The sequence below is a fragment of the Armigeres subalbatus genome, chromosome 2 (assembly GCF_024139115.2).
Source record: "Armigeres subalbatus isolate Guangzhou_Male chromosome 2, GZ_Asu_2, whole genome shotgun sequence".
Taxonomy (NCBI): domain Eukaryota; kingdom Metazoa; phylum Arthropoda; class Insecta; order Diptera; family Culicidae; genus Armigeres; species Armigeres subalbatus.
In genome coordinates, this window is record NC_085140.1 from 25,026,964 (window position 1) to 25,043,101 (window position 16,138).

Genomic DNA, 16,138 nt, shown 5'->3' on the forward strand with positions numbered 1-16,138 from the left:
TCCTGAAATAATTGCTGATACAATTTATTATAAAAATTTGAAGGGGCTCCTAATTCAATTTCGGCAGGAATTCCTACATCAATTTCCAAATAAATTCATAAAAGAAATTTTGGAAGGTTTTCTTGAAACAATTTCCGTAGGTATCCACAAAAAAAAGTTAAGGTTATCGACTTTTGTTTTACTTTTTATGATGTGGAAAACGATATTGAAGACCGAAAAACATTGAGAAGGAGAATATTTATGAAAAATGCAAAAATACCCCTGCCCACCGCACAGTGGGACGGATTGGAAAAAAGACGGTCAAAAGTACAAATATGGCTTAGAATGAGAACAAATGGGTTTATTATACTTACTGTGATGAAATTTTATCATTTTCAACTACATTCATAACGATTGTTGTGATTGTAGCATTCAATACATATACATACATTTTCATGTATTTAACGTCATTTTCAAAAGCCTCGGAAAAAACCTGCGGGCCCTAGTGGGTCTTAAATTTGGCTTAGTTCGAAAATATGTGATGAAAACTAGTAGTCATGCAATTTTCAGCGCTGGGTAATGATGGGTAAATTGTTTTCTGACCACATGAAAACACCACGAAATGAGTAAATTTCGAAATAAGCCCAAATTCAACTCCATAAGTCAAGGGTGAACATTACATGAATTTGTGATACAATGTATGCAATAAGTAGTTGATTATGTTATCTTTAAAGATGTTTTGAGTTTGAAATGATTTGAAAAACAAATTTGAAAAATATTGCAAAAATATCATACTTCATTATTATATATATTATCAATGGTGTTAAAAACAGTTTTCATGCCAACTTCGAAAGTACTCCAATGGGCACAATATCGTCAAATTGACTCAACCAAAGTAATTTACAATGTTTTATAACCTGTATAATGCGAGAAAAATATTTAAAAAATAAAATACATCATTTTGAAAAATGACCTTTTGACCCTCTTTCTAAGGATTCGTCCCTCTGTGCACCGGTGGGATTAGAACCCGAACTTAATGAGGGTAGCATTAAGTTTACTGTAGCATAGTGGTAGAGCACCCGTCTAGCGGACGGGGAGGCGTGGGTACGATTCCCACAGGTTTGCAGAATGCAGTAAATATTTTTACATATTTCATAAATATTCTTTTCATCAAAAACACATGTTTTTCAATTTTCAGTATCGTTTTCCACATGGTAGCCTTAAAGGAATTTCTGAAGGGTTTTCCGTAGAAAAACCAATCCAATTTCCAATGGAATATACAAAAAAACCCCTAAAGGATGTACCTAAGGAATTTCTATAAAATGGACTTCGGAAGAAATTCTTAAAAAAAAAATGCAAAACATTCTCGAAGGAATCTCTAGAAGGATTACCGAGGGAACTTCCGAAAATAATTTGAACTTTCAGAGGATTTCCTGAGTAAATTGCTCAATGATTTTTCCTAAAGGGAATTTTCGAACTGAAATTTCAAATTACATTCTGAAGAAATTTTCGTCAGTCTTAAAACTCTGCAAGAGTTTTTTAAGACATTCCTCCAAGAATTCTTTCGGGATTTCTTCTGGAAACCTTCCGGAAATTACTTCGTAGATAAATCCAGAACTTATTTTAGAATTACCTTTGGAAGTTTCTTCAGGAATTTCTTCGGAATATATTTTTAAGAATTCTGCCAATACTATCTCAAGAAATGCCTAGCAAGAAATTTCTTCAGAACTTCCGCCACGAATTCTTTCGAAAATTCCTTTAGGTATTCCTTTGGTCATTTCTCCGGATGTTATTTAATAATTGCCGAAATTCCTTTAACCTTCGAGATTCCTTTCGATTTTCGTTCGAAATTTCCTTTGCGCATTCTTTTGGGAATCTCTTCAGAAAATCCTTTAGAATTTCTTTTACTAATCCTTCGTAAGTTTTGTTTGAAAATTATTTTTAAATTTCCTCGAGAGTTTTTCGGACATTTTCATCGAAATTTCTTTAGGAAATCGTTTGAAATTTCCGTTAGAAACAACTCTGGAACTCCTATTTCATTCAACCATAATTTTCCGAATGAGTTTTTTCAACAAAATTTTCGAAATAATTTCTGCAGGAATTTTACACTGTTTTACAAAAGAATTTTCTGGAGAAATATAATATAACATAAACCTTTCGTGAGGTCTTACCAAATAATCCATACAGGGGAATTTATAAATCATTCCTGGAGGAGAAAGAATCTCTGGAGAAATTCCTGGATGTGAAACTCCAAATGTATTTCAGGAGGAATTTCCGAAAAACAACCTTATGACTATATTTGGGACAAGATTTTCTAAACGAACTTCTGAAGGAAGCAATTTTCCAAGAAATTATGGAAAGAATTCTGAAAAGAATTCCCAATGGAATTTTCCAACAAATTCCTATTGAACTTTCATATGAATTTTCAGAACTCTTTCAGGGAAGTTTTTCGAAAACTCGGACAGTAGTAAAACAAAAACCTGTTTTGAATTTCGAATTCAGAATTGCCAAAAAAACTCAAAAATATTGGGATTGCAGTAGATTTATCATCATACTTCTTCAGAAAATCTCAAGAATTCCTTGGGAATTTGATTCAGAAGAAACTTCCGAAATTTTTTCAGTGATATTCCATAAATTTATTCAGAAGTTCGTCCGGAAAATCCTCCCCCGATATTAATTCGGTTAGTTACCCAGAAATCTTCGAAAACTCCTTCAGGAATTACACCATGAACATCCTCTCTCTCCTCTAGGAATTTCTTCAAAAATCCACCGCAAATAAATTTAGGAATACCTTCGAAAATTCCTTATGATTTCTTTTGGAAATGGTTTTAGGAATGTTTGCGAAATTGGTTCAGGAATTCTTGAAACTTGAACAACTTCTTATCCGAAGATACTGGTAGCCAAATCAGAATCTAAAATTAGGTTTTAAGACACTCTTGTACAGTAATGATCTTCAAGTGCGTTATAAAACTAAAAATGTTACTTAGGATGTAAGATTTTGAACGTTAAAAGAGCCTTCATTTTTCGATGGATTTTTGAGATTTATATATTTATCGACTCGGAAACTCTTCAGCAATTTGTCAATTTCCTTGAAACTTTTGCTTATTGCTATAAACTATTGAAAATTTCAATAGCGGTTCAGTGGCAAACTATCGAATGGCTATCGTTGGCGTCAGCGGCAATCCAGTGAAATTTTCTTGCATGGTTCTGGATCTGGTTTTGTTTCAGGGCCAATACATTTGTTCTTTTAAGGACCACTATCTTATACAAGGGAAGGTTGATGTGTGGAGAATTTTGTTCAAAGTGCAAATTGAACGCATTGCGACACCAGAAAGTTACCGTAGCAGAATCACGAACGCGCGTCAGAGGGAGATGCTACAAATATTTATTTGCATGGGTGGCATCAGTGGCAGCCATGTAATTTTTATTTCGAGATTCTTATTTTTTGTTTGCAGTTTGTTTTTGGAAATGGGGATTATTGAAAACCTATCGGTTCTCATAAAGATTATGTCAATTTTGTGGAAGTGAAGGTTTGACCGAGACGTTTTTTTTAGTGCAAATTATAATGTTGCCGTTGGTAGTAGAATCACGAACGCGTGTCTACTAAAATTATAATCTTGAGGGAAAATTTCACTTGACTGCTACTGCTGCTATCCATGCGAATAATTTTCTGCAGCGTCTCTCTCTGACGCGCGCTCGTGATTCTGCTACCGACGGAAACTATCTGCCATCACCAAGCCAATCATTTTTGTGCTTTGATCAAAATTCGTCTCGCCTCAAATTTTCGTAGTGCTGCTGATGGCGACGACGATGACCGCACGACCCACACCATCGGCGGGAATAAAACTTCCGGCAGGAGTTCGGCCGATGCCGATGGTAGGACCGCGGTCTGCTCTTCGCGACGAATGGATCGCGCGCGCGGATAAGCTGCTTTCTTGTTATCAGTATAGTTAACCCTGTAGCCACGCCCCTTTGGTGAGTGTTACGGTTATACAATATTTGCACTCATACCTATAAACAAAACATAGGGACGGGACTAATGGGCCTTCAGGGGTGCAGAGGCTTCAGAGTGCAGATAGCGGTCCAATAATAGTTTAGCTTACACTAAAATCATAGCCACGCGTATTGTGTTACAATAATATCCTTACGTTGTCCAGCGTCTACCTTGCGGTCATTTCTTGTACACAACCTTTCTGATATTTTTTAAAGCAATTACTTCAGCAATTATTCCAGGAATAAATAAATTCTTCCAGTCTTAAGAAATCGATTAAGATTTTTTTTTTTTGGAATCACTTCTAAAATTCATTCAGAAATTATTTTAGGATCATTCGGAAATTACTTTAAGAGTTCTTTCGAAATTAATTTGAAATTTCCTCTAGAAACTCTTCCAAAAATTCCTACTATTGTAATGTGACCAGACGTCCGAAGAAATTTCTAAAAGAATTCGTAAAGGAAAATCCGATTTTTTTTTAGAAATTTTCTTCGAATTGAATCGATTGAATCCTAAAGAGAATAAACAAGTCTCTCACTTACCATCTATGTATACATATACGAGACTTTTTCCGCAAGTTGTCATGATAGAGAACTGATTCGGGAGGCTATACCCCATGGTAAATTTCTTTTAGAAAGCTCCAAATGCGGGGAGCACTAGCTCTGATGATGCATTTCAACTTGTTCTACACAGCTGTGCAGTAACCAACACGAAATGAGCGAAAACAAAGCGAGAATCACCATTTTTCTGTGGGGGCTTCCTATCCGATTCTGTTTTTTTGCACTTGTATACAAGTTTGATAAATTTGTTATCATGGCTTGTTATGATTCGGAACAGTTTTTGCCTCTCTTTTATCGTTGTTCGTTATCTATTGAGAGCGATTTCTGCAAACCCTGCAGTTGTCACTTCTGTGGTTCGCGCAAGAAACAGATTCGGCTGATGTTTATATTTTGCATGTACTAGAAAAGTGTTTTGAAGTTTGGAATTTACCTTTAATAAAGTGTATTTCTTAATTGAGTGCGCGAAGTCGTTTGTGTATAAGGGGATGTTTTTGGTGAAATATGTGTGGCTGTGTGATAATACCAGAGATAGATGGTTATTTATACATTATTTATCGAATTACTCCGTATAGCTTTGAAGGAGTGAAGTAAATTGTTCGTGGAAGTGATTGGATCATTTTGGTGAGATTGTTTCAATATGTTTTTATATGATTCCAAAATTAAATGCGCGCTGGATTAAAAAAAATCCGGAAGTTTGTTTATGGATCCATTATCCAATTGATAATAGTAGCATAAACAGGCGGGGCTTATTGCTAGTGAAAGTGACCTCGGACTGGACGTGAGTTACCAGGCAGTCTGAAATGGGTCACTGGAGCTGTAGTAGAGCTAGCACCTTCTAACTCCCGGGCTAAAGCTGACTTTATTAAAGACAGCTTTCTTCCATAATACCACTGCCGGACAGTGGGGGTTAGATTGAAGATACACACATACACACCCTGCAGTTGTCACTTCCGTTAGCAATTCGTTCAGAAACTCCTAAGAAAATTCCTGAAATTTTGTCCTAGATTTGTGGAAAAGATTTTTTCTGGAAATTCCGGAGAAAAACTGGAAAAATTTCACATTGAATGGAATTTTCGATCGTATTTGAAGGAATACCTGAAATAAATTTTTAAATTTAAAGTTTTTGGAAAAACATTCCAAAGAATTTGTTGAGACCTTTTCAATAAATCAGACTATTACATTGCATTTCATGGACGATAAAATGCAATAAAAATTTATTAATATTTCAAATTGCCTGACATTTTAATTGATTTTTCGCTTGATTGATTAACAACGCCTCCAATTGTAGTTCTTACCACTGACGCCAAATTATAAATGAATCAACCACCGCGCCGCCAGTACCGGTAGGTTATTGTTACTATAGATAGTGGAATATATAGATGAGCGAAGATAATCCCTCTGTCTCCAAACGAATTATTGTCAAACGTGTCTCCAAAGTCCAAACGAGCATAAAGTCACGATTTAGGTAAAAATATTAAGGGGTGTGACGTCATATGCGTCTGGTACACGATAAAAAACGAACCCAACCGTGCTTTCGCTCATCTATAGATTCTTCTATCTATAATTGTAACCAACAATGGGAGCTATTGTGAAAAAATCATCGAAGACGATTTGTCGCTCGTAGTATTGCCTTCCATTGCGCCTACCTTAGCCAGGGAGTCCAATTTCTCAATGCCCGGAATCGTCTTATTTTATAATCGCTCAGAACAATATAATTCTTTCCAAAGTTTTAGAACAGCATTTTAATCTAATTTAATGACACTTTAAAACTTCCGAAAACCCCATAAGTCATAGAAAACCCATGATATCTTTGATTTCCATCAGATATATTTTTGTTAAGTCCTATCAACAATTTCATCATTATGCACAATTCATAAATTGGGCACATCCGTCACTTTTTCAGCTTACGTCGGATCAGAAATATAGCAGAAATATCCTCAAATAAGATAACCGCGATAACCGTATTCCTAGAATTCCAACGTGACGCGCACACTTATCTACAATCATACCCATATTATGAAAGTGAACGAAATGTTGTTGATGCAATAACGCAATTACACTGAAGTCGGTTTTAGCGCAGGGGGATACGTATCGCGCAAAATACCGGATAAAAACATGAAGAAGAAAACTATTTCAAGCGATTGCACAAATTGGATTAAAGCTCATATAATTGCAGCTTGATGTTTAGCTTACACGTTGCGTATTTTCGAAAAGCCTTCAGTTTCCACAATTTAGATCGACTATTACATTTTTGTAGAACTTAACTGGAACTATTCGGAAGGTTGAAGAATTTGAGTCTTGAACATATGGAACTTTTACAATGGATATTTGGCCAAAATGTGGCAAAAAGTAGAACATTGTGCTGAAAATGGAAGACATGCTTCAATATTCAAAAATCTCTTATGTTTGTTTCTTAGCACTGCTACAGCAGTCGGTCCATGAGAATAAAACTTATGTCGCTTTGCTGTCCGACCCATATTGCATCCCTGTTGGGAATGGCAGTTGGACTACGGACAAATCCAGAACAATGGCCATCTGGAAGAGCGGGCGGTATCCCATCCAGCAGATAGTATCATCTCCTGATGATAAGGGTTTCGTTATAGCAAAGGTAAACGGATTAATTTTATTTTATCTTTATCCAATTATTTTAATAATATCCAATCAAAATTTCTTTTAGTATTGCGAAAAACTCCGGGCCGGGACTTCCCAGGAACGGCAACTTTTTCTATTTTAAATCCTGGGACGAAATAAATTGCCGGGAAATGTACTCTCTAGTTAGTACATATTATCATAACTGAACTCAATAACATGTCAACCACACTTTGGTCGATGGACAACAGTTCTTTGGCAGTATTGATATAAGAATTTATCCGTGTCCAGAAAATCTACGCCATAACACAGTTGACAAACGTCTGTTGGCGCTTCGGTCCGTATGATCTTGCTTGATCAGAGCCAGGAACGCATAAAATTTTGAAGTCGTGATCAACGCCTTTTTGGATTCAGGTTCATGAAATCGTCGAAAAGTATGTGAGTTAAGCCACCGGGTTGACTTCCTTGAAGAGAATTACAGACTCCATTTGTCCCGTTGGAGGCTACGCGAGCTTCTTCTTCTTCTTCTTCTTCTTCTTATTGGCATTACATCCCCACACTGGGACAGAGTTGCCTCGCAGCTTAGTGTTCATTAAGCACTTCCACAGTTATTAACTGCGAGGTTTCTAAGCCAGGTTACCATTTTTGCATTCGTATATCATGAGGCTAAAACGATGATACTTTTATGCCCAGGGAAGTCGAGACAATTTCCAATCCGAAAATTGCCTAGACCGGCACCGGGAATCGAACCCAGCCACCCTCAGCATGGTCTTGCTTACCGCACGGCTAAGGAGGGCCCCACGCGAGCTAGTCTCTATATTATAACTATTCTTTTTAGGGCTGCAACGCTAACTCTTGGCTAATGCATAGTCTGATGTCTTTAAACATGTTACATCTTTGCTTATTGCCAACGCATCATGTACTACTCTATTGTTAGATGTCGATTGTCTTTCGCTTCTGCTTCAAATCACATGCTGTTTATGCGAAATCCAAAAAGAAGCCCATTTCTTCGTTGCCTTTGGTTTGTTTCCATTATTCGAGTCTTTGGTGATATCTATGAGAAATGCAGTGTCAGTCGCTATCCGATAGTCATAATGAGCAGGCCACCATTTGGATACCCCAGAAACATTCTGGTTTAATGAAACATTTATGGAAACCTTGTAGAGCAAATATTTGTTGGAAACTGGATGATAAAGTCGTTCAAGGTGATCTTGACATCCGGAAAATGTTGAGTAAATTGCACAGAAAATCCAATGAAGATCCAAAATTTATGACTTCCTTTACGTCTTGTTTGCCAAGCTACGAAATATGTTTTCAGTTGCACGTCTTTTTTCACTTTATCCAGTAATCAAGTTAGAAGAATCCGAAAAAAGCTATCCGAATATTGCTCCGTCGCTCAACCTGCTTGAAGGCCTCTGACTTACTGGTCTTCATTGCCTTGCATGACATTTTGTATTGAAAGATTTTTGTAATTTGTAATGATGAACCAACTAACTCTAGAATGCTCCGGTCGCAGCTTCGTTGACACATACCTGTTCATCCTGAGCCAAGGCATTGGACCACTGTGCTGTCAGCATGAAACATGCCAACAGTATCGTCGATATGTGAATTCTTCTGAGATACATCCTGTTTTTTGCTGGCCCCTGCTACCGCTACTCCTCTCGTGTATCGTTCCCACGACCTGATCCGCTCACCTGTGTATACCAACACTACAGCGCTTCTGCCTTGAGATTTTCTTCCTAGGATTAATTAAATCTATCCTAGTCCACTTTGCACTCCAGTGCGATAGGAAATTCTTCACACGTTGTGGCGGCTACTCACTGCCACAGGCAACTTCGGGCGGAATGTTTTTCGCGAAAACTACTTCCCAACCGCGAAGCACTTTTCCTGTGCGTTTCTTTTTTTATGGATTCGGAAATCGGATTCCAAAACCTGCGATGTATATTATTTTGCTTGCTTCGTATGTGCCCTGAACATCAGCACGCACCACTACACGCATGCACGCACTATACACACAGACACATCATTCTTCGCCCAGTACTGAATGGGAGAAAAAAGTAAAATAACACACAGCCCACAAACAGACGCGGGGGCGGACGCGAGGAGAAACCGACTTATCGAAAGAAAATATTCCGGCCCGTCCCGTAAGTGAGAACGGAATGGCACCACCGCACAAAAACCACAAAGACCAACACACAAGCTCGAACCAGCACCAGCAGCGGAGAGGAACGTAAATCTTTCACACAATTTTCACGCTCGGATTTTCGGCCCTGGACACGGCCTGGACTTTTGGCCCTTCACAAATGCACCAACCAAAGTCTATTCGGTCTCATACGGACGGTGAACGATAGCTCCGACGTGCAAAAATGTATCCCCACACGCAAATATCGAAATATTCTTCCCGAATATCGCCTAAATCACAAAATATTCCAACCGAGAGTAGAACGCACAACTCCTCCTTCGCACACGCTCTGTATTCGTCTACTCACTTCACTTCACTGTCAAACAGGCCTGGCTCTAATGGTTGATTCGTTCACACTCAGCCACCGATGGCAATGATCAATGAACATCATCAGCGAGCGAGAAATATTCTCGACGGACGGCTCTAGACTTGCGCTTTCAAAATGTCTTCCCCCTGAATCGATGGGTCTGCTCTGAACCTCACTCGCTTCTCACCAGCTCACCAGCATACAAACATAGAAACCATAGAACGATGAACGTGATGCCATAAGCAGGTTTGTATTAACTATGCTCGTCGTTTGTGAATGGAAGAGAGGCGAACACTGAATGCGCAGGGTTCAGGTAAAAATGACACTGACAAGGGGCAATTGCGCTGTGAGCATGCAAAGTGGCTGCATGTTGAAAACCGTTCCGGGAACATACCCCTCGGCGAAAATGGTTGCGCTCTTTTTCAGTAACACTGAGAATGGAAAATATGTAGGATAAACCAATCTCTTATCGAGTTCTCTGTGCAATGTCTAATAATTTTCTTCATGTTAATTATGTCCATTTTTACGAGCCTAATGCTCCTTGTTCTGAAACAAGTGTTCCATTCGTGCTGGGAGTGCATTATGGTTGCCGTGAGGGCAACCATACGAAAACTCCATGAGGCGGGATTTTTATTCGCTTCAATTTAATTCTTCTTTCTCCGCTGCGCTGATGCGCATAGAACAAATCGGCAGCGCGCACGATGACCCGGTGTTGGTGTAGAGGCATTCCACGGGGCATGTCAGTCGATCCTGAGCGACCATTTCGAAAAATATTTGAAACTCTGCACAGTTTTTCAATTTCATCTAAGTCGTCATTTTCGATATCAAATCTTCATATTGAGTCACGACTAACTTTTCAAAAGGGTGTATGTGAAAATGGTTCAAAAATATTTAAAAAGCTGCACAGCAAAAACGGAATTTCGATTGTTATGATTTTTTCAGCAAAGTTAGACAACTAAATGGCAATTCTTAAGAAAGTGTGCACAGTAAAAAAAATTTTTTGCCTTTAAAAATATCATTTTTGTCACAAAACTCAAATATCTCAAAACCCTATCTTTTTTCGAACGTAATTTTTTAGGAAAACGGTCCATTATATTAGCTATCTACCATAAAAATTTGGTGATGGTAAACTAATAAACAAAAAGTTATGACATTTCAAACATTTCACAATTTTCACATTTAGTAAAAAAATTTTTTTTCTGTGTAAGTTATTTCGAGAATTGCAGTTTGATGCAGATTTTATTGTTAAGGGACGTGATTTAAACAAGTTGTTTTCATGATATTTTGATTTAATTATTCATAGCATCTATACACAGCAAAAAATAATGTAATTTACTTCGATGTGAAGTGAGAGATGTACAAAAATTCCTATGTATTGATGAAATTCAAATGCATATAAACATTCATTTGAATGTGATATTACATCTCCATGAAATTACACTGGTTTACAATCATAATTTCCCATTGCGTAGAAGTTGTGTAATATTCCACTTTAAATGCAATGAAAATTACACAGAATTAGATGCAACCCGTTTAGTCCAAAATACGATGTGTAAAATTACACAAGTCGAATGTGATATCGCCTTAAATTGATATGCGATATTAAATCTTGGCAACACTTCCCCATTTTGTTTCACCAAATTCGCTCAGTGTTGGTTGGCGAAGAAGCGCCATTTTTATTTGAATTTGTTTTTGAGCGTTCGGGTAGTCCGTGAGCAGTAAATTATTTAAAATTTAATAAAATCTATTTTTATTCATTTCTTTATGTTTAAATATTTGCAGGTTCATTCATAATCCTCCACATCGGCATCGAGGGCATCGAGATCGACGGTTCTGAGATCAGAACCGGGTCAACAGAATTTTCAACCTCGCAAATCGCTGAGAAACCACCGGAATATGGGTAAGCACTGTTTTCGTTGCAATTCATCCTCAGATATATTCCCGTCGGTTTTTGTTAGATTTTCTTTAAGAATTTTGGGACATTTGGTGTTACGGAATATTACGATGAATAGTGCTGTCCAATGAGCAGCTTGAAGTAGCTCGAAGTGATCCTCATCCCGCTCATGTCCATTAACGAGCAGGACGGGAGAAACTTCGAGCTACTTCAAGCTGCTCATTGGACATCATTAATGTATCTTATATAATGGATTCCAGTGGGAATTATACTGTAGTTTCAACATAAATTTCGTCTATTAATTTTAGTCAATATTTACAGATTTCTGAATTCCACTCGGCAAAACTGGGCGAGCAAATTAAATAAATTCTTCGAAATCGACTGGACGGATCACAAAATATATTCTACTTCTTACCTATGAAGATCGGACCGGATCAACACTTCGTCGGAAAACGGGTAGGCATTGTTTATTTTGATAACATTTATCTCAGAAAGATTCCCGTTGGTTGTCTGAAAAAAAATTCCATATAGGGGGGTAAGATAGATATGTAAGTAAGAGGAGGAGTTGCCAATTAGAGAACCCATTTCAAATCTATTTGTGGATGCCAACGGGTATAAATATGTATCCGAAGAAATGCTTTCCGTGGGTTCTGGAGTTCTGACACAGTAAAGAACCTTAATTCCAATTAGCAAGTTAAAAATTAATCGTGTGTGCTATCAGCTTTTGCTGATTGAAATTAGGACAGATGACCTTGACGATAATCCATTTGAGCTTTCATAAAACTAAATTCCTTATTTTTAAAATTCCAAGTTCTGCTACACTATGAAGATTATTGCTGTAGGCAACTTCCAACCTCGACTCTTCTTCAGCGATTTTGTACTCGAAGGGAATCCTTTTGGGATCCCGAAATGATTCATTTTTAAATCCCAATGGGAATCCTTTTGGGATCCCGATGGAAATCCTTTTGAGATCCCGATGGAAATCCTTTTGGCATTCTGATGGGAATCCTTTTGGGATCCCGTAGGGAATCCTTTTAGGATCCCGAAGGGAATCCTTTTGGGATCCCGAAGGGAATCCTTTTGGGATCCCGAAGGGAATCCTTTTGGGATCCCGAAGGGAATCCTTTTGCGATCCCGAAGGGAATCCTTTTTCAATCCCGAAGGGATTCCTTTTGCTATCCCTAGGGGAATCCATTTGCTATTCCGGAAGGAGTCCTTTTGCGATCCTGAAGGGAATCTTGTCAGCACAAACAAACAGATATAACACATGGAATTTTTTTCGATGAAATTCAAAATTCAAATTCCAGAAGCATTCGGTTAATTCAATTAGGAATATCTAACAGATTTTGTTCAAAATCCTTGAAAAAATCGGAATATCATCGAGATCGTAGTAGGATTTTTTTTAAATATCAATGGCATCAATGAAATTTGTTTGGTTCCGTTCGGCATCCCAGAAAGCTTTCTTGCCGAATGATGCCGTTTTGTATCGTAGAAGAATATCATTAGAAATCGCAAAAGGATTTCGTTCAGAATGACGGAAGGATTTCTTTTGGTTTCCGATTAGAATCCCAGAAAGGTTTCACTCAAAATTAAAATCCCAGACTCTCAGAAGTTTTCCGTTCAGAATCTCAAAAGAACTTCATTTTCATTCTCAGATGAATTACGCCACAAGGACTTCTTTCAGAATCCAAGAAGCAAGCCGCTCAAAATCCTTGGAGAATTCCGTTCAAAATCCCATCCGGAAAAAATCGTTTGCAATATCATCAAAATTAATGGATTTCGTTCGGAATCGTTCAAAATTAAGAAATCAAAGCATCAAGGCATGCCGTTCGTAATTCCAGGAAGATTATTTTTGAAATCCCACAAAAATTCTGTTCGTAGGTCCAGAAGAATTCCATTTGGAATGCCACAAAGATTTCGTTCGAAATCTCACAGTTTTTTTTTTCAGAATCAAAATATTCCGTGTGGAATGCTAGAAGGTATCACAGAAGGCTTCTCTTTGCAATCCAATGAGTATACCCTGCAAAACCGCAGAAGAATTTAATCAGAATTCCCAAAAAAGGTTGAGAATTTAAGGATTCCATCCTGAATCGCAGAAAAATTCGGTTCGTAATCTTTGAAGGGTTTCGATCAAAATAGTTAAAGTAGTTAGTTCAAAATCCTAGATAAAATCAGTATGGTATCTAAGGTAGATTCACTTCACAATCTCAAAAGAATCCTTGGACGGAATCCTTTTGAGAATCTAATGCATCCAGAATAAAAAGTGATGAACTCGATGTACCATTTGACTTTGATTTACAACGCATTCGTGAGTTTTTGACCGAAATTCTCGAGGGATTCTTTATGGAATCCTTTTGGGATTCGGATCGCAGCTTCTCTTTCAAAGGCTTTGCTTTTTAACTGGAACCTGCCCTTTTTTCAGCTGCCGCTGCATGAATATGCGTATCTTGTGCGGCAAACACAAAGGATGGACTAATCTCAGGAAGTCGTGGATATTTTCTAGCCGAAAGCATCCAGGACTGGACCAACAATCGAACTCTATCTCTAGATTGACAATCCTACGCCTCTGCTCATATTATGTATTAACTCCAGACCAAATGCCATTGAAGCTAAATGCTCGCATAAATTTGATTACAATTACGCCGAAAAGAATCCTGGTTCTGGAGTGGATTGGATTTTTAGAAATATTATAATATTAAAAATATGTCAAGGAAAAACAGATTCAGATAGGATTAAAAAACCTTCGCACATATAGGGACTTGTATAAACGTCGTGCGGGGCTTTTTTTGACAAACCGGGGGCTACTTAGGACATTTTGAAAGAATTTTAACGTAAGTTACTATGAAATTGCCATTGTCACCATTCGGGTGTCTTGTTGTTAGTTGGATGACATCTCTCTGTTTCAAATTTGGTATTTTTTCCGTTTATCTTTTTCAGAAAATCAAAAATCCAAAGTAGCCCATGGAATCAAAAGAACCCCCGCACGATGGTACCCATGTTTCTCATGCGAAAGCATCTTGGAGTGGACCAAGAATCGAACAATTCATCTCCAGATTGTAGGTAGAATTAGAATTCGAGACCGGAATAGTTTTCATTTTATAACTGGAAATGTTAAAAGAACAATAAGTTGATAAGCAGGCCCAGTTTCAGTTGGAATATAGAGTAATTGAAGAATAAGAAGACTAAGCACAGATAACTTCTCCAAACGAAGCGAGCTCAATCAACTGGACTTGAACATTGAGTATGAATTTCTATATTCGCTTAGCGACACGAGAGGAAAAAAATGGAGATTGAGCAGCTTCACTCTAGTCAGGGATTAAATTAAAATTGAAAGAGCTTGAGAACGAACAAGTGAGCGAAGTACGACCTCAAATAAAAAAAAGTTTCGTTCTTGTTCATATAATTTCGTTGTTTAATATTTGTAATGTTTCTCTTTTAAAGGTCAATGCATCGGAAATAACAGGTATGTTCCGCAATTCCTCGTCACCCGATTTGCTACCAATCCGTAGGCACCAGGATCGTAAAATTTTGTTACGGTGGAATCAAACGGAAACGGATATGGCAACAGCGCCCGTAGCTTTTCGGTTCAACAGTAGCACCAAGTAGAGCCATCCGAACGTACGTAACGACGCACTAAGGGAACAAGCGGGAATGGCAATGAGGACGGTAGCAAAGTGGACATTGCACGATTGTTCTTCGCTGGCGAGCAAACTATTCGAAATAGACTGGCACCGATTACAGGATGTTGCTCAGTCACCTACGGGAAATTGGTTGGATGAAGAATTACACGGGCCGATGATGGTGGGGAATATGTCTGGTCCCTACCGAATAAGAACAACCGGGAACTGAAAATATTGTAACTCCGTTAGGGATTTAGGGAATGATGAAAGGTACCCAATTTTCAATAACCAATGTAACTAAAATGAAACATGAATAAAATAAAAATGAGAAAGTACTAGTACTAGATTGCCTGAAGCCAACCTGAAGAAAGAAAACCCAATTTTGCTTTTTACATTTACATCGTACCGTATTACATGACCCCATTTTACATCGCTTCGAATGCATCGTCTAATTTAGTACATCGGAACAAAATTACATCGTTCATATTAATTACGCAGAATGTCCTTGAGTACATCGTGCGATGTAATATTCAACAACCGATGGATTTAGTGGGTTGCAGCTGTTTCGATGTAATATTCAACAACTTTTTTTGCTGTGTAAGTAACTTAGACATGATCCAGTGTTGTGATCAAAAGTATTGATAGTGTCATAATTTTCATTGCACGTGACTGGCGAAAATTCTTTTAATAGTGTTGAAACCTGTTGATAATAACGTTGATAGAAACATATCAGAAATGTTATTTTTAAGACAAAAGCTGCAAAATCAAAGATACACGTGTACGTCTATAGTTTACCTGCAAAAAATATACCTCTTAGAGAATAGACTTTATGATCGGGAGGAAACGGGTATCTTCAACAACAACAAATGCATGATAGGTACATACCATGACAATGCTCACGAAAAGCAAAAAAATTACTACTACTAAGGTTGTTAAAGATCTTATAGTAATTTTTTCTTCAGTCAAGCAAATGACACCAAACTAGTCAGTAAAAACTTAAAAGTGATTTTGTTTAT

At 37.7% G+C, this 16,138-nt stretch overlaps 1 protein-coding gene and 1 long non-coding RNA gene across 3 annotated transcripts in view; one reads left to right on the forward strand and one right to left on the reverse strand.

The window, feature by feature from the left end:
- The window catches only part of LOC134218274 (syndecan), a 144,761-nt gene extending 134,916 nt beyond the window's left edge, over positions 1–9,845 (reverse strand). The window contains exon 1 of one of the 2 annotated variants that reach the window (XM_062697207.1): positions 8,652–9,845. In XM_062697207.1, the coding sequence (XP_062553191.1) occupies positions 8,652–8,744 (93 nt within the window). In that variant the 5' untranslated portion in view covers positions 8,745–9,845. The remainder of the gene's footprint in view (positions 1–8,651) is intronic. The other variant, XM_062697206.1, reaches the window with a different exon arrangement.
- A 1,545-nt stretch (positions 9,846–11,390) lies between these two features.
- LOC134214153 (uncharacterized) lies at positions 11,391–15,139 on the forward strand. The gene is made up of 3 exons (XR_009979681.1): positions 11,391–11,508; positions 11,824–11,958; positions 14,944–15,139. It is a non-coding gene; the product is annotated as an uncharacterized LOC134214153 (long non-coding RNA).
- Positions 15,140–16,138: the final 999 nt, after the last annotated feature.